This window comes from Littorina saxatilis, linkage group LG15 (genome assembly GCF_037325665.1).
Source record: "Littorina saxatilis isolate snail1 linkage group LG15, US_GU_Lsax_2.0, whole genome shotgun sequence".
Lineage (NCBI taxonomy): Eukaryota > Metazoa > Mollusca > Gastropoda > Littorinimorpha > Littorinidae > Littorina > Littorina saxatilis.
The window spans coordinates 46,377,637-46,397,547 of record NC_090259.1 but is presented as its reverse complement, the minus strand read 5'-3'; the positions used below and the strand labels follow the sequence as shown (position 1 = coordinate 46,397,547).

The 19,911-nt window shown below is 41.6% G+C and overlaps 1 protein-coding gene across 1 annotated transcript in view; it reads left to right on the top strand.

The window, feature by feature from the left end:
- The first annotated feature begins 1,421 nt into the window (after positions 1-1,421).
- LOC138949472 (nucleoporin NUP188-like) overlaps positions 1,422-19,911 on the top strand; it is an 84,645-nt gene continuing 66,155 nt past the window's right edge. The window contains exons 1-12 of the mRNA XM_070321301.1: positions 1,422-1,469; positions 2,163-2,220; positions 5,116-5,189; positions 8,506-8,590; positions 10,642-10,722; positions 13,117-13,251; positions 13,756-13,815; positions 14,765-14,833; positions 15,521-15,568; positions 16,606-16,692; positions 18,793-18,869; positions 19,617-19,688. Of these exons, the coding sequence (XP_070177402.1) occupies positions 1,441-1,469; positions 2,163-2,220; positions 5,116-5,189; positions 8,506-8,590; positions 10,642-10,722; positions 13,117-13,251; positions 13,756-13,815; positions 14,765-14,833; positions 15,521-15,568; positions 16,606-16,692; positions 18,793-18,869; positions 19,617-19,688 (875 nt within the window). The 5' untranslated portion in view covers positions 1,422-1,440. The remainder of the gene's footprint in view (positions 1,470-2,162; positions 2,221-5,115; positions 5,190-8,505; positions 8,591-10,641; positions 10,723-13,116; positions 13,252-13,755; positions 13,816-14,764; positions 14,834-15,520; positions 15,569-16,605; positions 16,693-18,792; positions 18,870-19,616; positions 19,689-19,911) is intronic.

The following is a 19,911-nucleotide window of genomic DNA, read 5'->3' as shown; positions in this document are numbered from 1 at the left end:
ATTTAGACTTTTTGTTCTAGGTTTTTTTCTGCAGACTATAATGATTGATTGTGGATCAGGTTATCTACATGTGGTCGTGTGTTCATGGCTTTTTTAATGTGATTTGTCTTGAGAGGAAATACAACACTATTTTGCTGCATTCTCGATTGAGTGTGCATGCTGCGCTTACTGAATGATAGTCCCAATAAAAATGTTTTGATAGAAAAGTGTGTGTGTGTGTGTGTGTGTGTGTGTGTGTGTGTGTGTGTGTGTGTGTGTGTGTGTGTGTGATAATCAAATAAATCCTGACTTTTACTGAGTATAAAGCAGAGTACGGCAACACTGGTAGCAGACGTGCAAAAAACACCAAAAGCTGGCAAGCACTACTTGAGGATATACGCCAACACGGAAACACACTAATAAAATGCATGCATGTGCGTACGTGCACACACACACACACACACACACACACACACACACACAATCACAAAGACATACAAATAAACACACACGCAGTCTTTCGGATGAGACGAAAAACCGAGGTCCCTTCGTGTACACTACATTGGGGTGTGCACGTTAAAGATCACACGATTGACAAAAGGGTCTTTTCTGGCAAAATTGTATAGGCATAGATAAAAATGTCAATCAAATACCCGTGGGACTTGGAATAAAGTAAAACAATTCCATCTCACACGGCATTAAGTCTCAGGTAACATGAATACACGCATGCAGAAAAAAAAATATATGGGTAGCGCCGTATGTATGGCAGCTCGCTTTCCCCGGGGAGAAAGCAGCCCGAATTTCCATGAGGGTAACCTCACTGGACTGTAAATCTTATCCAATCCAATCCAATCCAATCCAAAAAGAGGAAAGTTGAATTGTTAATGTTGGGAACTACTGAACACCTCAACCCTACAGAACAGACCTTTTCTTTTTAACAATACAGTAGAACCCTTTAAGGCCTTGACAAATATGAGAAAACCCAAGTGTTACTGCAGATGTAGTGAAAAAAATGTAGTTATATCTTCAAAGAGTAGTTTTTGACTAAATAATACGTTCCAATAACAAAATAAGTTTTGTTTTCTGATTGTCGATTTTGGAAGGTTAGTAGTTTCTTGGATTTAAATGTACAAAGGTTATGAATAGAAAACACACACACACACACACACACTGACACACACACACACACACACACACACACACAAACAAGGTCTTAGATGGTGTGGAGGGGAGAGGGACAAGCCTTAAGAAAAAAAACCAAATAAAATACGGTTTGAGTGAAGATCGTCAAGTTCATATTTTTCGAAATCATTTATTTAAAACACATCGCAGTACTTTAGTGTCAATGAATTAAGCAACGTAACAGCTGAGGGCAAGGGACATAACCGTTGTTTGCAGTCCATTTGAAGCTTTTTTTCGTTTTTAGTGGGATTGCGGTAAGGAGTCACGGTTCAAAACAACATGGCGGGACAGAGCACGCCGATTGACAGGTAAAATTAAAGAAAATGTCTCTAGGTCACTTGCTAATCATATTCCTGGTGAAAGAGATGATACACAGAAAAAGCAATAGATCTTTAGTGTTGTTAATGTCTATGGATCTTCATACATCGTTGAGAAAAATTGAGGCGACTGCAAACGTGTGTCATTTTCAAGTTTTGGAGGTGCACATCTCCACTTGTAGTTGCAATGCAAGTTGTACATACACTTATGACTTACACACAGAGTTTGGCAGCTCTGAGTCTGACTCTCTGTGGAAATCACATGTGATCAATGACACTTGAAAGAGAATGATCATGTCAACAGTGGTTTGTGAGCTCTGATGAGCATTTTGGAAAGAAAAGGTCATCAGAGCGGGTAGTGTTTGTAATTGTACCACAGTCAGATTTGTCCTGATCTCTCCCAGTCCCATAGCCCTTAGAATTCTGTTTGTGTTGTGATCTGACTCATGCATAAGACTTGTTCTACAACTTGTACAAGTACTTAGCTCTCTTGGTCTGTCAGTGTCATTGTCACTTTTGTTGGAAGATGCTTATGGAGGAGGTAATCCCCATCTTGTATTTGTAGTATCTGCTGCTATGATTATGACAATAAAATAGCTTCCAGGTTTATGAAACAAAAGTCAACTAAGCTTTAAACCACATCTTTCAGTTTCACCTAAATTTTGTTATTTTCTGTCTTTTCAGTTTCAGCAACCGAGTGTTGTGGCAGTTCATCAGTGGGTCTGGTGTTCTGCGACCTAAGGTGAGACATAAGATACAGTGAACCCCCTTTTAAGACCCTCCAGTTTAAGACTCGATCCTTCCTTTTTGGCTCACGTAAGTGTCGCCTATGCGATGCTAACTTTTGTCTACAGGTCTGTGCGTGCGTGCGTATGTACATGTATGTCCGTGGTAGAAACTTTAACATTTGACTGAACACCGAAATACTAATTTTACCTGGCAACAGCTTCAAGTATTGAAGCAATGATCAACATTTCGTCGGCACGTATGTAGTTAAAGTGTGTATCCAAAGAAAACGGGTGGTGGGGGGTTTTGGGGGGGGTATGTAGACCAGGTCAGGGGTCAAGGTTAGGTCAGATCGCGTGAAGGATTGTGGTATAGATACAGTTATCACAGAGCTGCAGTTCGCCGATTCGGAGAAGATGATTTCACATTGTTCGGTTTCGTAGCTCCAGAAAAATAGATAAAGAAAATGCCAAAGGAGATTTCCTACAGGTTAATCTGCACAGCGTGTTTCCAGTGTCTGCGCGAGGGAGCGCTGTCGAAAGCGCAGTGTCGATCTGGCCATCTGGCAGTCGTGTCCCCGTAAGTTGGCTACAGACAGACACTAGATTCCAGTACGCGGAATTCGATTTGGTGTACGCCGAAATGCAAAAACCTGTTATTCCCAAACGCAGGGTTCGTACAGAGTCCTTGAACCCTGGAAAACTCCTTGAAAATTGGAAAACCTTTTCCAGGCCTTGAAAAGTGCTTGAAAATAGAGTTTTGTTAAATAGTCATTGAAAAGTACTTGATTTTTCCAAATTGTTGCCTATACATTTCGTCAGCAGCTTGTCTTATTTAAAAAAAAATGCAACCCCCTTTTTTTTCGTCAAATACAGTACACACATTTTGGGAGAATAAAAGATCGAGTGAAAACGAAAGCAGACGAACTAACTATTACTAGTCACCCGTAGTTGCTTCCCTTCCCGAAAGTTGGCAAGGGAAACAACTACGAAATGACTAATAGTTTGCAGACTTGAAAAAACTGAAGGTAAGCTTGGTGCTTTGCATTAATTTGGGGAAAATCATGTCCTTGAAAAGCATTTATTTGGTCCTGGAAATGTCCTTGAAAACTCATTGAATTGTATCAGCTCTGCCCTGCAGGAACCCTGCAGTCCCAGCTTTCGTTTTGTGCACCGTTCGGTTCAATTCTCAATCGGTTTGACAGTTTGCTTGAGCACGCACTTCCTCTGGCATCGCGCGAGCATGCTTTGTGTCGGTGTTTTGTGGCTCTAGACTTGAAATAATGTCTCGAAGCGACATTGTTGAACGTGGTCAGCCATTCAGTGAGAAAGAATCCAGGTATTCCTGGAAGTGGGAATGGCTGGATTTCGTTCCGAAGGCAGAAGGCAAGTCAGAAGAAGTAATGTGCCGATATGGACTATGGCTCCGAAAGGTTGCTATTTCTGTGAAGGCATAATTTAGTTGCTCAATCTTCTTTGGGGGGGGGGGAAGGGTTCAATTTAGGTAAAAAAAATCTCTAAAAAAATCTTCAAATTCGGGGGGCTCTGCCCCTGGACCCCACTGGGGGCCTCCTGCGGCCCCCAGACCCCCGCCTTTGTAAGCTGAACTCACTTTTTCCAATGCTAGGCCCTGAATAACCTCTGTACAATTACCCCCATTTTAAGACCTGATTTTCTTAAGGTCTTAAATTAAAGGGGGATCCCTTGTAAAACAATTAAACAATTGATGGAAACATGTCATTTGTCTGCTCTACAATAGCACATAAAACAACTAAAAGCTTAGCGCCATTTTCCTGAAAATCAAGAACAGAATGTGTGTTTTTAACATAGAGGGGGAATCGAGACGAGGGTCGTGGTGTATGTGTGTCTGTCTGTCTGTCTGTCTGTGCGTGTGTGTGTGTAGAGCGATTCAGACTAAACTACTGGGCCGATCTTTATGAAATTTGACATGAGAGTTCCTGGGTATGATATCCCCGGACGTTTTTTTCATTTTTTCGATAAATACCTTTGATGACGTCATATCCGGCTTTTTGTAAAAGTTGAGGCGGCACTGTCACACCCTCATTTTTCAATCAAATTGATTGAAATTTTGGCAAAGCAATCTTCGACGAAGGCCGGACTTTGGTATCGCATTTCAGCTTGGTGGCTTAAAAATTAATTAATGACTTTGGTCATTAAAAATCGGAAACTTGTAATTAAATAAAAAATTTTATTAAACGATCCAAAAATAATTTCATCTTATTCTTCGTCATTTTCTGATTCCAAAAACATATACATATGTTATATTTGGATTCAAACAAGCTCTGAAAATTAAAAATATGAAAATTATGATTAAAACAAAATTTCCAAAATCGATTTAAAAACAATTTCATCGTATTCCTTGTCGGTTCCTGATTCCAAAAACATATAGATATGATATGTTTGGATTAAAAACACGCTCAGAAAGTTAAAACGAAGAGAGGCACAGAAAAGCGTGCTATGCAGCACAGCGCAACCACCCCCACGCTAAACAGGGGCTGGTCAATTTCACTGCCTTTTCCACGAGTGGCCGACTACGGTCATTGTGAAAAAATGCAGTGCGTTCAGTTTCATTCTGTGAGTTCCACAGCTTGACTAAATGTAGTAATTTCGCCTTACGCGACTTGTTAATAAATGTTATTGTATTTTTGGCACAGCAGGAATTTAGAAAATGTTCAATCAATGGTAGCTACATTTGTTAAATCTTCTTTGTAATATACACCTCTATCTCCTGCTGTGAATTGAGGCCGGTCAGGTGGAATCATCACTAATACAATAGTAATATTGTTTGAAAAATACTTCCCTTTGAGGCAATACAGTTACTTTGATGAATAATACACCTTTTTTTGATAGTGTGTACAAATGACTACAATAAATGATGAATTTATTTCCAGGAGCTGATTGAGCATGAACTGAACAAGAACAAGGCCAGACTTCTCACTGGACTGCTGCACTACAAGCCCCCAAGGTAATGTCACTCGTGTAACACTAGCTATGCCAAAGAGAAATTTCAAACTGAACACACTGTTGCGAAACATGTATCCTTTTGTAGAAGTCATAGAGCTGAACACAAAACAGTTTATTTTTACAAATTGGTTGAGCGGTTAAGGAAATACAAACATTTTAGTGTCGAAATTTTGGCCTAAAATCGGAAAAGTGGTTACTAACACTGCAAGTTGCCCCTAGGGCCTCACACGGCCCATTTCAACCAACTTTCAAACCCTATTTGTCAGCAAGAAGATACTCAGATGTTGGCCAGGCAAAAATCATGTGCAAACTTGACCATGTGAAAAGTGCATCTTGCTGATTGGCTCACGTAAGTGTAGCCTATGCGATCGTAACTTTGTCTGTCTGTGCGTGCGTTTGTGCGTGCGTGTGTGCGTGTGTGTGTATGTCTGTGGTAGAAACTTTAACATTTCCGAGTCTATGTGTGAGTGGTTATCCAAGACTATGGATAAAGCTCGCATAAGATTACGTCACGGTCAAAAGTGTTTGACGTCAATTAATGCATCATGACGGCATGCCTCCCTGTAGTCTTTCTCTCTCGCGTGGTGTGTGTGGTCTCGGTCATTGTTATTTTGAGCGGGCCGAGACTATTTGGCAGTCGTGTCCCTGTAAGTAGGCTACATGCAGACAGACAGATCTAGATCTATTGTCTCTCTTTCTTGCACAGTCGTCACCTAAGCTTACTGTGTGTGTGGGTGTGTATGTGTGACGGAGTGATTGAGTTTGTGTTACTGTTTGTCTATTTCTTACGTGAGCCTTGAAGGCTTCGCCTCTTGTTTTTTAAAAGCTTTCAATGTTTCATTCAACACGAAACTCTGTATGAGCAGCTTATGATTAGAACCTCTGCTCATGATAAACAAACTATACGAATCTGGTTTGAAAGTACATGTACAAGAGATGTTGCATTCATACATGTAGGAATAAATAATGATAATCAAAAGATTTCACGGCTTCAGCAAAGTAAAAGTTGAGCCAAAAGTAGAAGCAAATGGTATGTGTATTTTTACATTTAGTCAAGTTTTGACTACCGTACTTTCCGGGTGACAAGGCGCTTCGTTATACAAGACGCACCCCCTTCTTTTTAAAAAAAATTGTAATCCAGTCACCCATTGGACGCAGGGGGCCGATAGGGCGCACCAAAATGACCCAGTTTTTGCCATGAGAGGTGGTTCCCCTGTCATATCTGAGAGAGGAAACACTTCCTGCACCGGGGTCAGTGACCGACTTTAACTGAGTGAAAATATGTGTGCTCTGTGTGTGCGGCCAGATCAAACTCAAAGGCATTGTGATAGCTGGGTGGCCTTTTTATAGACACGACCTTCTTCCCAGGGGTCAATGACCCAGTTTTTGCCATGAGAGGTGGTTCCCCTGTCATATCTGAGAGAGGAAACACTTCCTGCACCGGGGTCAGTGACCGAGTTTAACAGAGTGGAAATCTGTGTGTGCGGCCAGATCAAAGGCAGGGCAGTACCTAGTAGCTGAAACATGCATTATCACAAGTTGTTTGACTGGTACTCAAGCGGTCTCTTTGATTTTTTTCGTATTTCATACACGGATTAGGCGCTTCGTTATACAAGACGCAGGGGTCGAACTCGAGGAAAAAAGTCGCGCCTTATGACCCGGAAAGTACGGTAAATGTTTTAACATAGAGGGGGAATCGAGACGAGGGTCGTGGTGTATGTGTGTCTGTCTGTGTGTCTGTGTGTGTGTGTGTGTGTGTGTAGAGCCATTCAGAGTAAACTACTGGACCGATCTTTATGAAATTTTACATGAGAGTTCCTGGGTGTGATATCCCCAGACGTTTTTTTCATTTGTTGGATAAATGTCTGATGACGTCATATCCGGCTTTTTGTAAAAGTTGAGGCGGCACTGTCACACCCTCATTTTTCAATAACATTGATTGAAATTTTGGCCAAGCAATCTTCGATGAAGGCCGGACTTTGGTATTGCATTTCAGCTTGGAGGCCTACAAATTAATTAATGACTTTGGTCATTAAAAATAAAAAAATTGTAATTAAAATTATTTTTTTTATAAAACGATTTAAAATTACGTTCATCTTATTCTTCATCATTTTCTGATTCCAAAAACATATAAATATGTTATATGTGACCCTCCACCACGGAATGAGTCGCATGTCACCTTTGCATGATTTTCATATTTTTACATTTTCATAAAGAGTTTGTTATGCTCTATCCAGTGGTGAAAACCGTTTTAGAAAAGAGCAAAAACTGTTTGAGTTATAAGCCTGTGACTAAAGTGACCCTCTCACTGTTACCAAACACTCCCCGGGCTTATATTAAGCCTAGCGCAGAACCGCGCGAGGTGACATGCGACTCATTTCGTGGTGGAGGGTCACATATTCAGATTAAAAACAAGCTCTGAAAATTAAAAATATAAACGTTATTATTAAAATTAAATTTTCAAAATCAATGTAAAAACAATTTTATCTTATTCCTTGTCGGTTCCTGATTCCAAAAACATATAGATATGATATGTTTGGATTAAAAACACGCTCAGAAAGTTAAAACGAAGAGAGGTACAGAAAAGCGTGCTATGCAGCACAGCGCAACCACTACCGCGCTAAACGGGCTCGTCAATTTCACTGCCTTTTGCACGAGCGGCGGACTACGGTCATTGTGACAAAATGCAGTGCGTTCAGTTTCATTCTGTGAGTTCCACAGCTTGACGAAATGTAGTAATTTCGCCTTACGCGACTAGTTAAGAATTAGTGGCTTCTGCAGTCAGAATGTTATAGATTGTTTACATGATTTTTGAGAATTTGATGTGTTCTTGAAGGCAAACAAATGATCGATTCAAGGAAATGAATACTATGTTCTGGTGTTACTGTACTGCCACAGCAATTTGACTGATTTAGATGATTTTGTTACCCCCCGCGGGTTAGGGGGAAGAATTTACCCGATGCTCCCCAGCATGTCGTAAGAGGCGACTAACGGATTCTGTTTCTCCTTTTACCCTTGTTTATTAACTGTTTCTTGTATAGAATATAGTCAATGTTTGTAAAGATTTTAGTCAAGCAGTATGTAAGAAATGTTAAGTCCTTTATACTGGAAACTTGCATTCTCCCAGTAAGGTAATATATTGTACTACGTTGCAAGCCCCTGGAGCAATTTTTTGATTAGTGCTTTTGTGAACAAGAAACAATTAACAAGTGGCTCTATCCCATCTCCCCCTTTCCCCGTCGCGATATAACCTTCGTGGTTGAAAACGACGTTAAACACCAAATAAAGAAAGAAAGTTGATTTTGTTTCTTTTTCAGCGGGACACCTGGCGAAAGACTGAAGAAAGAGAGAAAGGTTTCTGGCCGACAACTGGAGTTTGTTCTGAAACTCAGCAAGTTCTTGGTAAGACATGTCATACTCTGTGGTTTCTGGCCGACAACTGGAGTTTGTTCTGAAACTCAGCAAGTTCTTGGTAAGACATGTCATACTCTGTGGTTTCTGGCCGACAACTGGAGTTTGTTCTGAAACTCAGCAAGTTCTTGGTAAGACATGTCATACTCTGTGGTTTCTGGCCGACAACTGGAGTTTGTTCTGAAACTCAGCAAGTTCTTGGTAAGACATGTCATACTCTGTGGTTTGGCTGCACTGGGTGAAAAGGGGTTTCCTCATTTATTTTAACTCATTCGAGGCGCGTCGGAACTGGAATTCCGACATCTGTGTTTAGCGTTGGCTGCGTGCCGGCACTTGAGTTCCGACGGATATCACGAATTTTTAACGGTGTAAACGGTCCTGCTGACCAAGGGAAACAACCCCTGCAATGAACTTCTATCTGTCTACAGTGGTACCATTCACTGTAAACAGTTCCTTCCCTTAAATTGTTGGGATTAATAAAAATTTTGTTGACGGTGTGCGACCCACGTGTTTTGACTTTTCCAAGATGGCGGATCGTTCTGCTGAGACGTAGTAACTTGAAAAGAGTGCTAGAACGTGTTATTCAGTACGGTTCTGATCTTGACCTCAGTGATGATGATAGTGGAGATGATATTTTAGATTCTGGTGACGATTTTGTGCCAATGGACGATCATTTGGGTGATGATTCGGGCAATGCAAGTGTCGATCATGACATTGTGTATGATGAACCCATGACGTAGAAAGTTTTTTTGTTTTGCTTCAAATTGGATATTTTGCGTGGATATGAAGACAACAAAAGGTATGTACTTTCAAATGTTTCATATATTTTCTAAAAGAGTAAGTTTCAAACTTTGCAAAAACATAAGGTATGTAAGGTTATCTTGTGTTGTTGATTTTTAATATTTTTTTCAAAATGGCTCTAAATCGCGCGTTGGCAGGGAACACAGGGGAAATTTAGCTGCGCCTCGAATGAGTTAATCATATTTTAACCAAATAAGTTCCCAAAACCAACCAATACAACAACAAAAGATGCTGAAAGGAAAAGGAAACATAACTAAATATCTCTTTACTTTTGTCAAGCATGCCGTTTATATGTAAAGGTCCTTATAACCTTTGAGTACCGTATTTGACGGACTACAAGCCGCGACTTTTTTTCAAAAAAATCGCATAGCGGCTTATAAAAAGATGCGGCTAAAACGTTACCTAAACTTGAATAGCATTCACCTAATGGAAGTCGCCGCGGATTTTCATTTCGCTCGATTAGCGATTACCGGTACTTTATTAGCTCTCTACTCAAGACTCGGCGCTTTTCTCTTTCTTTCGCGAATCTTCGTTTGTCAACAAGTCGTCGTGACAAGATAGCGTACAGAGAAACACTGGATGTATCAGGATCTCGCGCGTGCGAGATTTCGTTTTTTTGTGTCTCGCGATAGTTGGAGGAGCGAGAGCCGCCATGTTGTGTTTTCGTCTGCTCGAAATGTGCGCAAAAGTCGTAAATCATCCCAGAAAAGGTTATTCCGGGCGGGACTACATGTGTGTGTTGGTTACAAATTGTGTGTGTGATATTTTTCTTAAAACTTTTTCACTTTTCTTCTTTGTTTCACTTGTTTATTCTCGGAGCCGATTTCGCCAAATACCGTACTTTCGTTTGCCTGGTTGTTTTGATTGATTGACACGATCTGATTATATTTTTTTTCGACGGCGGCTAATATAGTGACGCGGCCTATACGTGGCTCGTCCCAATTTTTTTGTTAAAAGTCGGGGGTGCGGCTTATAAAACGGTGCGTCTTGTAATCCGTCAAATACGGTATGTCTGTCCAGTTTTCTGTTTTCTGTTTACAAGTGCTTTGTGAATAAATTCCACTGATCATCTCTGTCTTTTAAAATGTCTGTAGAAATTGTAAAATTTATGGTAACATTTATGAATAGTTGAGAAAAGCTCATTTCGGGGCGGTCGTTGTTGGCAGGCGGTCACTTTTGACAGGTGGTCACAAAGGCAGGTTTGACAATAACTTAAATTGAAAATGTCTGTCGTTGTGTAGAGCGTGGATGAACTGCTGTGCCACGATCTGTTCTGTGCCTTCCTGGTCAACGACTACCGAGGGTCAAGGAAAAGTCTCAAGGTCAGTATACTATGCATGTATAGTAGACTTTGTTTCAGGTTTGAAAAAAGTGAAAATTTGTTGTAAGATGGTACATGCATAACGTGAAAGGAATGCGTCATTTGAGTTTTGTTCTTAATCAAATTTGAAGGGTAAAAAAAAAGTTCAACGGTTGGGAGAACAAATATGGTCAGTCAGGGAACCAGCAATTTTGACCAATAAATGTGTTTACGCCTTATCATGAAAGGCCACCTGCAATGTAGAGAACAGAACACTATCAACACAGCAATATGCAGTGCAACACTTACCGGAAACTCAAAAAAGTAAGATCTCTAAATGCATACGACATAGTCATGTGCCGTAGAGTTAGTGAGAATTAGGCAGAACCAATCTCTTGGCACCTGAGAGAATTATAATAAGCACCATTAACCCCTTCACTGCCACAGTGGTAGTAACTTATCCGAACGGTCTATGGGAAAGAACTGTGTTTAGAACCCCTACAAGTACTTGGACAGTGGTTACCTCCCATTTAGTTTTCAGAAATGTTCTGAAATGTTGGTGACATAAATCCCACGTATGAGATACGGTTATGGGCGTACGACAAACCAAAAATGACCACGTATTACATACGGGGTGGGCAGTGAAGGGGTTAAAATGAACAAGCGACTTTCATCCTCAAAGTCAAAAACAGATTTTTCTCTCGGAAACTCTGCAGCTAATGCATTCATGACGTGTACCTTTGTGTTGGGTTGACAGCAAGTGTGGTTGATGCATGATGTGAACCTTGGTGTTGGGTTGACAGCAAGTGTGGTTGATGCATGATGTGAACCTTTGTGTTGGGTTGACAGCAAGTGTGGTTGATGCATGATGTGAACCTTTGTGTTGGGTTGACAGCAAGTGTGGTTGATGCATGACGTATACCTTGGTGTTGGGTTGAGAGCAAGTGTGGTTGATGCATGATGTGCACCTTGGTGTTGGGTTGACAGCAAGTGTGGTTGATGCATGATGTGAACCTTTGTGTTGGGCTGAGAGCAAGTGTGGTTGATGCATGATGTGAACCTTTGTGTTGGGTTGACAGCAAGTGTGGTTGATGCATGATGTGAACCTTTGTGTTGGGTTGACAGCAAGTGTGGTTGATGCATGATGTGAACCTTTGTGTTGGGCTGAGAGCAAGTGTGGTTGATGCATGATGTGAACCTTTGTGTTGGGTTGACAGCAAGTGTGGTTGATGTATGATGTACACCTTGGTGTTGGGCTGAGAGCAAGTGTGGTTGATGCATGATGTGAACCTTTGTGTTGGGTTGACAGCAAGTGTGGTTGATGTATGATGTACACCTTGGTGTTGGGTTGACAGCAAGTGTGGTTGATGCATGACGTATACCTTGGTGTTGGGTTGACAGCAAGTGTGGTTGATGCATGATGTGAACCTTGGTGTTGGGTTGACAGCAAGTGTGGTTGATGCATGACATGTACCTTTGTGTTGGGCTGACAGCAAGTGTGGTTGATGCATGATGTGAACCTTGGTGTTGGGTTGACAGCAAGTGTGGTTGATGCATGATGTGAACCTTCGTGTTGGGTTGACAGCAAGTGTGGTTGATGCATGATGTGCACCTTCGTGTTGGGTTGACAGCAAGTGTGGTTGATGTATGATGTGCACCTTGGTGTTGGGTTGACAGCAAGTGTGGTTGATGTATGATGTGCACCTTCGTGTTGGGTTTACAGCAAGTGTGGTTGATGTATGATGTGCACCTTGGTGTTGGGTTGACAGCAAGTGTGGTTGATGCATGATGTGAACCTTTGTGTTGGGTTGACAGCAAGTGTGGTTGATGCATGATGTGCACCTTGGTGTTGGGTTGACAGCAAGTGTGGTTGATGCATGATGTGCACCTTGGTGTTGGGTTGACAGCAAGTGTGGTTGATGCATGATGTGAACCTTTGTGTTGGGTTGACAGCAAGTGTGGTTGATGCATGATGTGCACCTTTGTGTTGGGTTGACAGCAAGTGTGGTTGATGCATGATGTGAACCTTTGTGTTGGGCTGAGAGCAAGTGTGGTTGATGCATGATGTGAACCTTTGTGTTAGGCTGAGAGCAAGTGTGGTTGATGCATGATGTGAACCTTTGTGTTGGGCTGAGAGCAAGTGTGGTTGATGCATGATGATGTGAACCTTTGTGTTGGGCTGAGAGCAAGTGTGGTTGATGCATGATGTGAACCTTTGTGTTAGGCTGAGAGCAAGTGTGGTTGATGCATGATGTGAACCTTTGTGTTGGGCTGAGAGCAAGTGTGGTTGATGCATGACATGTACCTTTGTGTTGGGTTGACAGCAAGTGTGGTTGATGCATGATGTGAACCTTTGTGTTGGGCTGAGAGCAAGTGTGGTTGATGCATGATGTGAACCTTTGTGTTGGGTTGATAGCAAGTGTTGAGCCACGAGCGACACTCCCAGGCCCTGATCCTCAAGATTCGTGATTTCTACTTCACGGAGCGCCTCTACCTGCTGAGATGTCTGCGCCACATCTTTCTCTTCTGGGACCTGCACCATCCGTATCGGGTGAGGATTCCGTTTGTCGCCACCCCTTCACACTCATGCACACAGACACACAGATGGACATACACACCTTTTTCTGTAATAGAGTCCCGTAAGAACTGTTTGCTGCTAAGTAGCTTCTGGTGAGGATTCAGTCTGTTGCTGTCTTGTCTTCCCCCCCCCCCCCTTACACACACACACACACACACAGATACACAACTCTCTTTTCTTTTCCTGCTGTCGGAGTGTAAGGATGCCCTCTCATAAAAGCCTTGACACTTACAGATCTGTGGCTATGTATAAGCCTTGACACTTACAGATCTGTGGCTATGTATAAGCCTTGACACTTACAGATCTGTGGCTATGTAAAAGCCTTGACACTTACAGATCTGTGGCTATGTGTAAGCCTTGACTTTACACTGGTCGACACAGAAACTTCAAAAGGAAGTACTTTTGAGATTTGTTTTCTTTAGAGTTATGTTTGCATGCTTGTCCGTGACATTGACGTGTTTGATTGGTGTGTGGCAGGAGGTGTATGCCAAGTTGATGAAGAGTCTCCAGGACAACGGAGAGAATCTGCTGGACAAGGTCAGTACTGCGTTAGATGCTGCGGTCAGAATCACAAATCCTTGGGCAGTTTACAATCTTTAGAATATCTTTTGTTTATTACCGTCAAACCTGTCTGTAACGACCAGCCAAGGCACCGACCAAGAGGGGTCGTTATAAACAGGTGGTTGCCCCCCCGAAAGCTGCGTATGGCTACATGAATGGCGGGGTAAAAACGGTTGTACACATAAAAACCCACTCGTGCAAAATCGTAAGTGAACGTGGGAGTTTCAGCCCTTGAATGAAGAAGAAGAAACAGGTGGTTGCTATGGAAAGGTGAATTATGTTTTTAAAAAACTGGTCGGAGATTGTTTGGGTGTTCTCAATGGTCAAGTTCGACTGTAATTACAAATGCTGAATATGCAATTTACATTTTTTAGAGCAGAAATGATATTTGATAATTATTTCAAAGTAAAATGTGTTAAGAGGGAACAGTAATGTTTGTTTTGATAGATATAGCATGAAATGGATGCTACATTGTGGATTGAAAGAAAATCAAAAACTAACTTTCCTGGACAATCACTGTTAAACTCCGTAAACAGTAGACACGTGTAATATTTGTTTCCTACTTTTCACACTTTTTTCTTCAATGTCTTGGTTTACTTAAAACATTCACAACTCAAGAATGAAGTCATCATAATCAAGAAGCATGTTTTGTGTGGAAAAGATTATTTTTTTTCAGGACTCTGAAACTTTGTAGAAAAGAATCCCTTTTTAAGACTTTGATTGTCGACGCCCCCCTCCTCTCCCCTCCCTCTCCCCCCCTTTTAAGACCTTGGTTGGGTGTTTTTTTTTCTGTCCAAAACCTCTGAAAATTTATCCTCTTCTTAAGATCTTGTTTGTTTTTTTAAATTGTAGATGTAAAAAGGGGGGTTCCTCTTGTATAAAAATAGATTGATGTTGTTGTTCACAATCTGTGGTGTCCTTGCAGGTGCAGAAACAGCTGTCTTCACTGTGCCAAATGCGGCCGCCCGATGACCAGCAGAACGGAATGCAGATGGTAAGTCGGCCATTGTTTCCCGCAGTTCATTGCTGTACAGATGTTTGAGACCCTACAATGGATGGATTACAATCATTCAGTAATGAGAGTTTCTTTCCACAAATAAGGAATTCGTGCTTTAAGAAAATTAATGATTTTCTGGTGGTTTCCTCCATTTTCAAACCTTTCGGGGTGTAGAAATCATAGAGCAAAGCTTGAAAACAGTCAGAGATACAGAGTCTCAGGCAGATTTGAATGATTTCAATGTTATTAACTTTAATCCTTGTACATTTGGATTGCCATTTACTTCCCAAACCATGCTGTGGCTGGCATTACTTTCTTTATTTCTTTATTTGGTGTTTAACGTCGTTTTCAACCACGAAGGTTATATCGCGACGACTGGCATTACTGATAGAGAGGATTTTAAGCATACCGTGCTACCTTCGTGTTTGCGTGTGTATGTATGGAACTATTGCTTTGCCTGAAGACTAACTGCATCAAAGTACACAGCATTCAGTGACATAGTTTTGCATGCAAGGTTGAAAGCGGAAGAAAAGACAAAGCTATTTAATGAAGATGGAATACGTTTTTTTCAGAGAAAGCGTAAAAAGTAAGATGTTTTCATTTTCTCTTGTGTCTTTAATTTCCACATCTGGGATTTTTCCCCTTTGGTTTATTGATTAATTTCTACCTTAATTTCAATTTCAGACAAATGTTCAAGTGCTTACATGGGTAACACAGAATTTGAAAGAACAGGTGAGTAACAAATGATAAAAGCTCAGATATTCTAACTCAATTTAAGTCTCCCCTTTTGAGACCTTGCTTTGGGCGGGGATGTAGCTCAGTCGGTAGTGCGGGGATGTAGCTCAGTCAGTAGTGCGGGGATGTAGCTCAGTCGGTAGCGCGCTGGATTTGTATCCAGTTGGCCGCTGTCAGCGTGAGTTCGTCCCCACGTTCGGCGAGAGATTTATTTCTCAGAGTCAACTTTGTGTGCAGACTCTCCTCGGTGTCCGAACACCCCCATGTGTACACGCAAGCACAAGACCAAGTGCGCACGAAAAAGATCCTGTAATCCATGTCAGAGTTCGGTGGGTAAAAGAAACACGAAAATACCCAGCATGCTTCCTCCGAAAACGGCATATGGCTGCCTAAATGGCGGGGTAAAAAATGGTCCTACACGTAAAATTCCACTTGTGCAAAAAAACACACGAGTGTACGTGGGAGTTTCAGCCCACGAACGAAGAAGAAGAAGAAGACCTTGCTTTCTGTTCTAAAGTTCTGTAAATTCACCCCCATTTTTTAAGACTCGCTGCTTTTTAAGACCTGATTTTCTCAGATCTTTAAAGGCCTTGAAAGGAAGGTTCTACTGCATTAATGTTTGTGATATTTTAATATGAATATTTGTGACATTTTGATATCAATATTTGTGATCTGTTATTGACATCAGTTCGTGACTTTTAGAGACAAAACGGCTCTGGGGCGATGAAAACGTGTTTGTTATAAGCGGGGTTCGTTATGCAAATGAGTTCAAAAGGTTCGTTGTAGCCGGAAAGTAACAAGTAAGAAATTCGTTATGCAAATGAGTTCAAAAGGTTCGTTGTAGCCGGAAAGTAACAAGTAAAAAATAGAAGGCTGTCTGCCGGGAAATCAATGGCAGTTCGTTAAAAGCGGGATTTCGTTATACCCAGGTTCGTTATAGCTGGACTCCACTGTGATATTTTAATATTAATATTTGTGACATTTTGACGAATATTTGGGATATTTTAATATTTGGGATATCGTACGGTGTGCAGTGCGAGCTACTGGAGATGGTTCTGATTCTGAACAGAGAGAGTGAAATGAAGCCCAACACTCTTCTCGCCTTTGTCGATCTCTTCAAGGTACGGCATTGACTTTATTTTATGGATTCAGGGTTCCACACAGGCTCTGAGGTCAAGGGTATTCATACCCTTTCACCAAAAAAGTAAAGGGTTTTCATACCCTTTCCTGATTGATCAAAGGGTATGGCATGTTGTCGGCGACTCGGTGTATTGCTTTGCTGTTTTACCAGGTTCTTGCATGTGCATGATGTCAATGTGTGCAAATTGCATTGTCAATTTGAGAGTGCTTTGAATAAAGGAAATAATTTATGACCATTGTGAAATGTCATATGTGTACATTCTTGCTTGTAGCATTACAATAAGTGAATAACACTTACACATTTACAGCAATTACCGGGGTATCAAAACACTAGTCAGAGGCTGAGAGCTTTCACAAAATGAACAAGTAAACTGGCTTGAAATTCTGAACAGTAAACTTTTATTAATAACCCAGAACCCAGCCACCAACTGACAATTATGAGTTCAACAGAGCAGTGCCACACAGTTTTTTTCCCCACAAATTCAGGGTAATGCTATGAAAAGTCAGTTCAGTTCCACAACAACAAGAACATTATTATGAGTATCAATAAGTTTGAAATTATTTGCCTGTTCAGTTGTTGGTTACAAATTAACAACACACCTATCAAGTGCCTGTTGAAATTCACATCTGCAACACACTTGTGACTGTGTCTCTCCACAACAACAGTTCAATCTAAGTTCCAACACACTAAAGCGTGGCATCATTGAAAGGGCGTTGCAACTGTATGGCTCTAATATTACTCTGTAACTCAGTCTTTGGGTGAAGTCTTGGTGTTTTGCTTTGCAAGTCACAGCCACTGTCAACAGATTTCCTTTTCCTCATGGCTCCGTGCACTTGCAATGCCCTTCCAGTGATGTCACGCTTTAGGTCAGTGCCTACGTGTTTAATCATCATTTTGTTGGCCAGTCTCTCCACTGAGAGTCGGTTCCTTAGCTTTGACTTCCCCCGGTTCTGTTGACTAAAGCCTCTCTCACAGGGTACAGAAGTGATTGGAATGGTCAAGAGAATTTCACCAAGCATGCTAAAATCAGGTATCACAAACGTCAAAGTTCGTTGTTTTGGATCAACTGCAGCAGGCTTTCTTGGTCGTGGCATTTTCAAACACAAAATCAGTGACAAAACTGATCGTCTGCAAACTTGCACACTTGCGGTCTTCGCGGAACCAACAGAACCGAAAATAGCGGAGGGGAAGTAACTCTGGTCACGCTGACAGCGCCAACTTCCTGGAGACAGTAAACACGTGTCGAGATCGCCGGTGAAGCTTTCCAAAATTAGTCTCCTGCGAAAAAAAACAGAAAAAAAACCTCGAGCGTCACATAACCAGTCGTACCGTTTGTAAAACGATCAAAGTCATACCCTTTTGCCTTTCAAGTCGTACGTTATTATACCTCTTGGCAAAATAATTGTTACTTAACGACACCCTTTCAAAGAGCATCTCGTATGTGATTTGGGGGGTCAGAGGTTATAATACCTCCAATTTTACGTGATGTGCAACCCTGGGATTCTTCTGAATTCACAAGACTCTTAGGGTAGAGGATACCAATAAAAAAGAACGCTGAGGCGTGATTAACCATTTCAGTCAATCACAATAGCAGACACACTGACATCGAAGACTGTCAAATGCACTGAAACACACAGATACACACTGGTACATGGATACACACACGCATGCATGCACACACACCCACAAACACACATGCACGCACGCACACATTAACACACACACACAGGCAAACACACACACCCAGACATACACATACACGAAAACTCGCACACACACATGCACAGACACACACAAAAACTCGCACGCACACACACAAAAACTCACTTGCACACACACACTCATGCACAAACACGCACACACATGAACACATGCACACACACAAACACACGCACACACACACACACACTAAAGCAAAGCAAACAAAGACAGACGAACAGTCTTAGCGGCCGACCTTTCACAACTTTACCCCAATACTCACAAGCACAGTGGCAATGCTAAAAATTAAGTTATATCGTCTCAATCACTGTCCCTCTTTTACCGTCATACTGAGTGATGCCTTTTGTGTTCTTCTTTTCAGAGCCACGGGTTTGGGATTCGCCAGACATACAAACACCATATAGATGGTTCAACAGAGAAGTACATCAAAAGAATCAGGTAAGATTTAGATCCTCACCTGACATTCTAGTTCTAAGTTAACAGATGTTATGAACACAGAATCTGACAAATCAAGGTCTTTAAAGGGCGGGGATGTAGCTCAGTCGGTAGCGCGCTGGATTTGTATCCAGTTGGCCGCTGTCAGCGTGAGTTCGTCCCCACGTTCGCCGAGAGATTTATTTCTCAGAGTCAACTTTGTGTGCAGACTCTCCTCGGTGTCCGAACACCCCCGTGTGTACACGCAAGCACAAGACCAAGTGCGCACGAAAAAGATCCTGTAATCCATGTCAGAGTTCGGTGGGTTATAGAAACACGAAAATACCCAGCATGCTTCCTCCGAAACTTGCGGCGTATGGCTGCATAAATGGCGGGGTAAAAACGGTCATACACGTAAAAGCCGTGGGAGTTTCACCCCATGAACGAACAAAAAAAAAAAGGTCTTTAAAAAGGGGGAAGTCTTAAATTGGGGGTCTTTTAACGGGGGTTCCTCTGTGTGTGGTACAGGGTGTTTTTTGTAACGAATGTTACTCTGCCAGATTATGACTGAACACTGATTTAGAATGAAATGTTCATCGTCAAAGCACAAAGAAAATACAACAGCTACCGGTTCAGGTAAATTCTTTATCAAATTTTTGTCAGACAGTCGCTGACTTCATCAAGATGCAAAGGATAAGTTAGGAATGATGGCACGTGATGTACAGCGTATTTATGATTGATATTACAATGACGTGTGTTTGTATGACCCAGCTACCTGGAGGTGATGATAGTGGTGGAAGCCATGGATGTGGAGCAGGCCATGCTGTGCTGGTCCAAGCGAAGGTACCACGCTGATCACAGCTTTAACATTGTCATGGGTGAAACTAGTTTGTCAACTGACAGATGTTTGTCAATTGAAAAAATAATGTGAGAGAAATTCCATCAATCCTAAATTCTGATCATAGTCTTTTGGGTTTTTTGACAGGCATTAAAGTGCCACTTTTTGTGTTTTTTAGAACCAAGAAGAGGTAACAAAGTCACTGTTAAAATGCCAAAATTCGTTTTT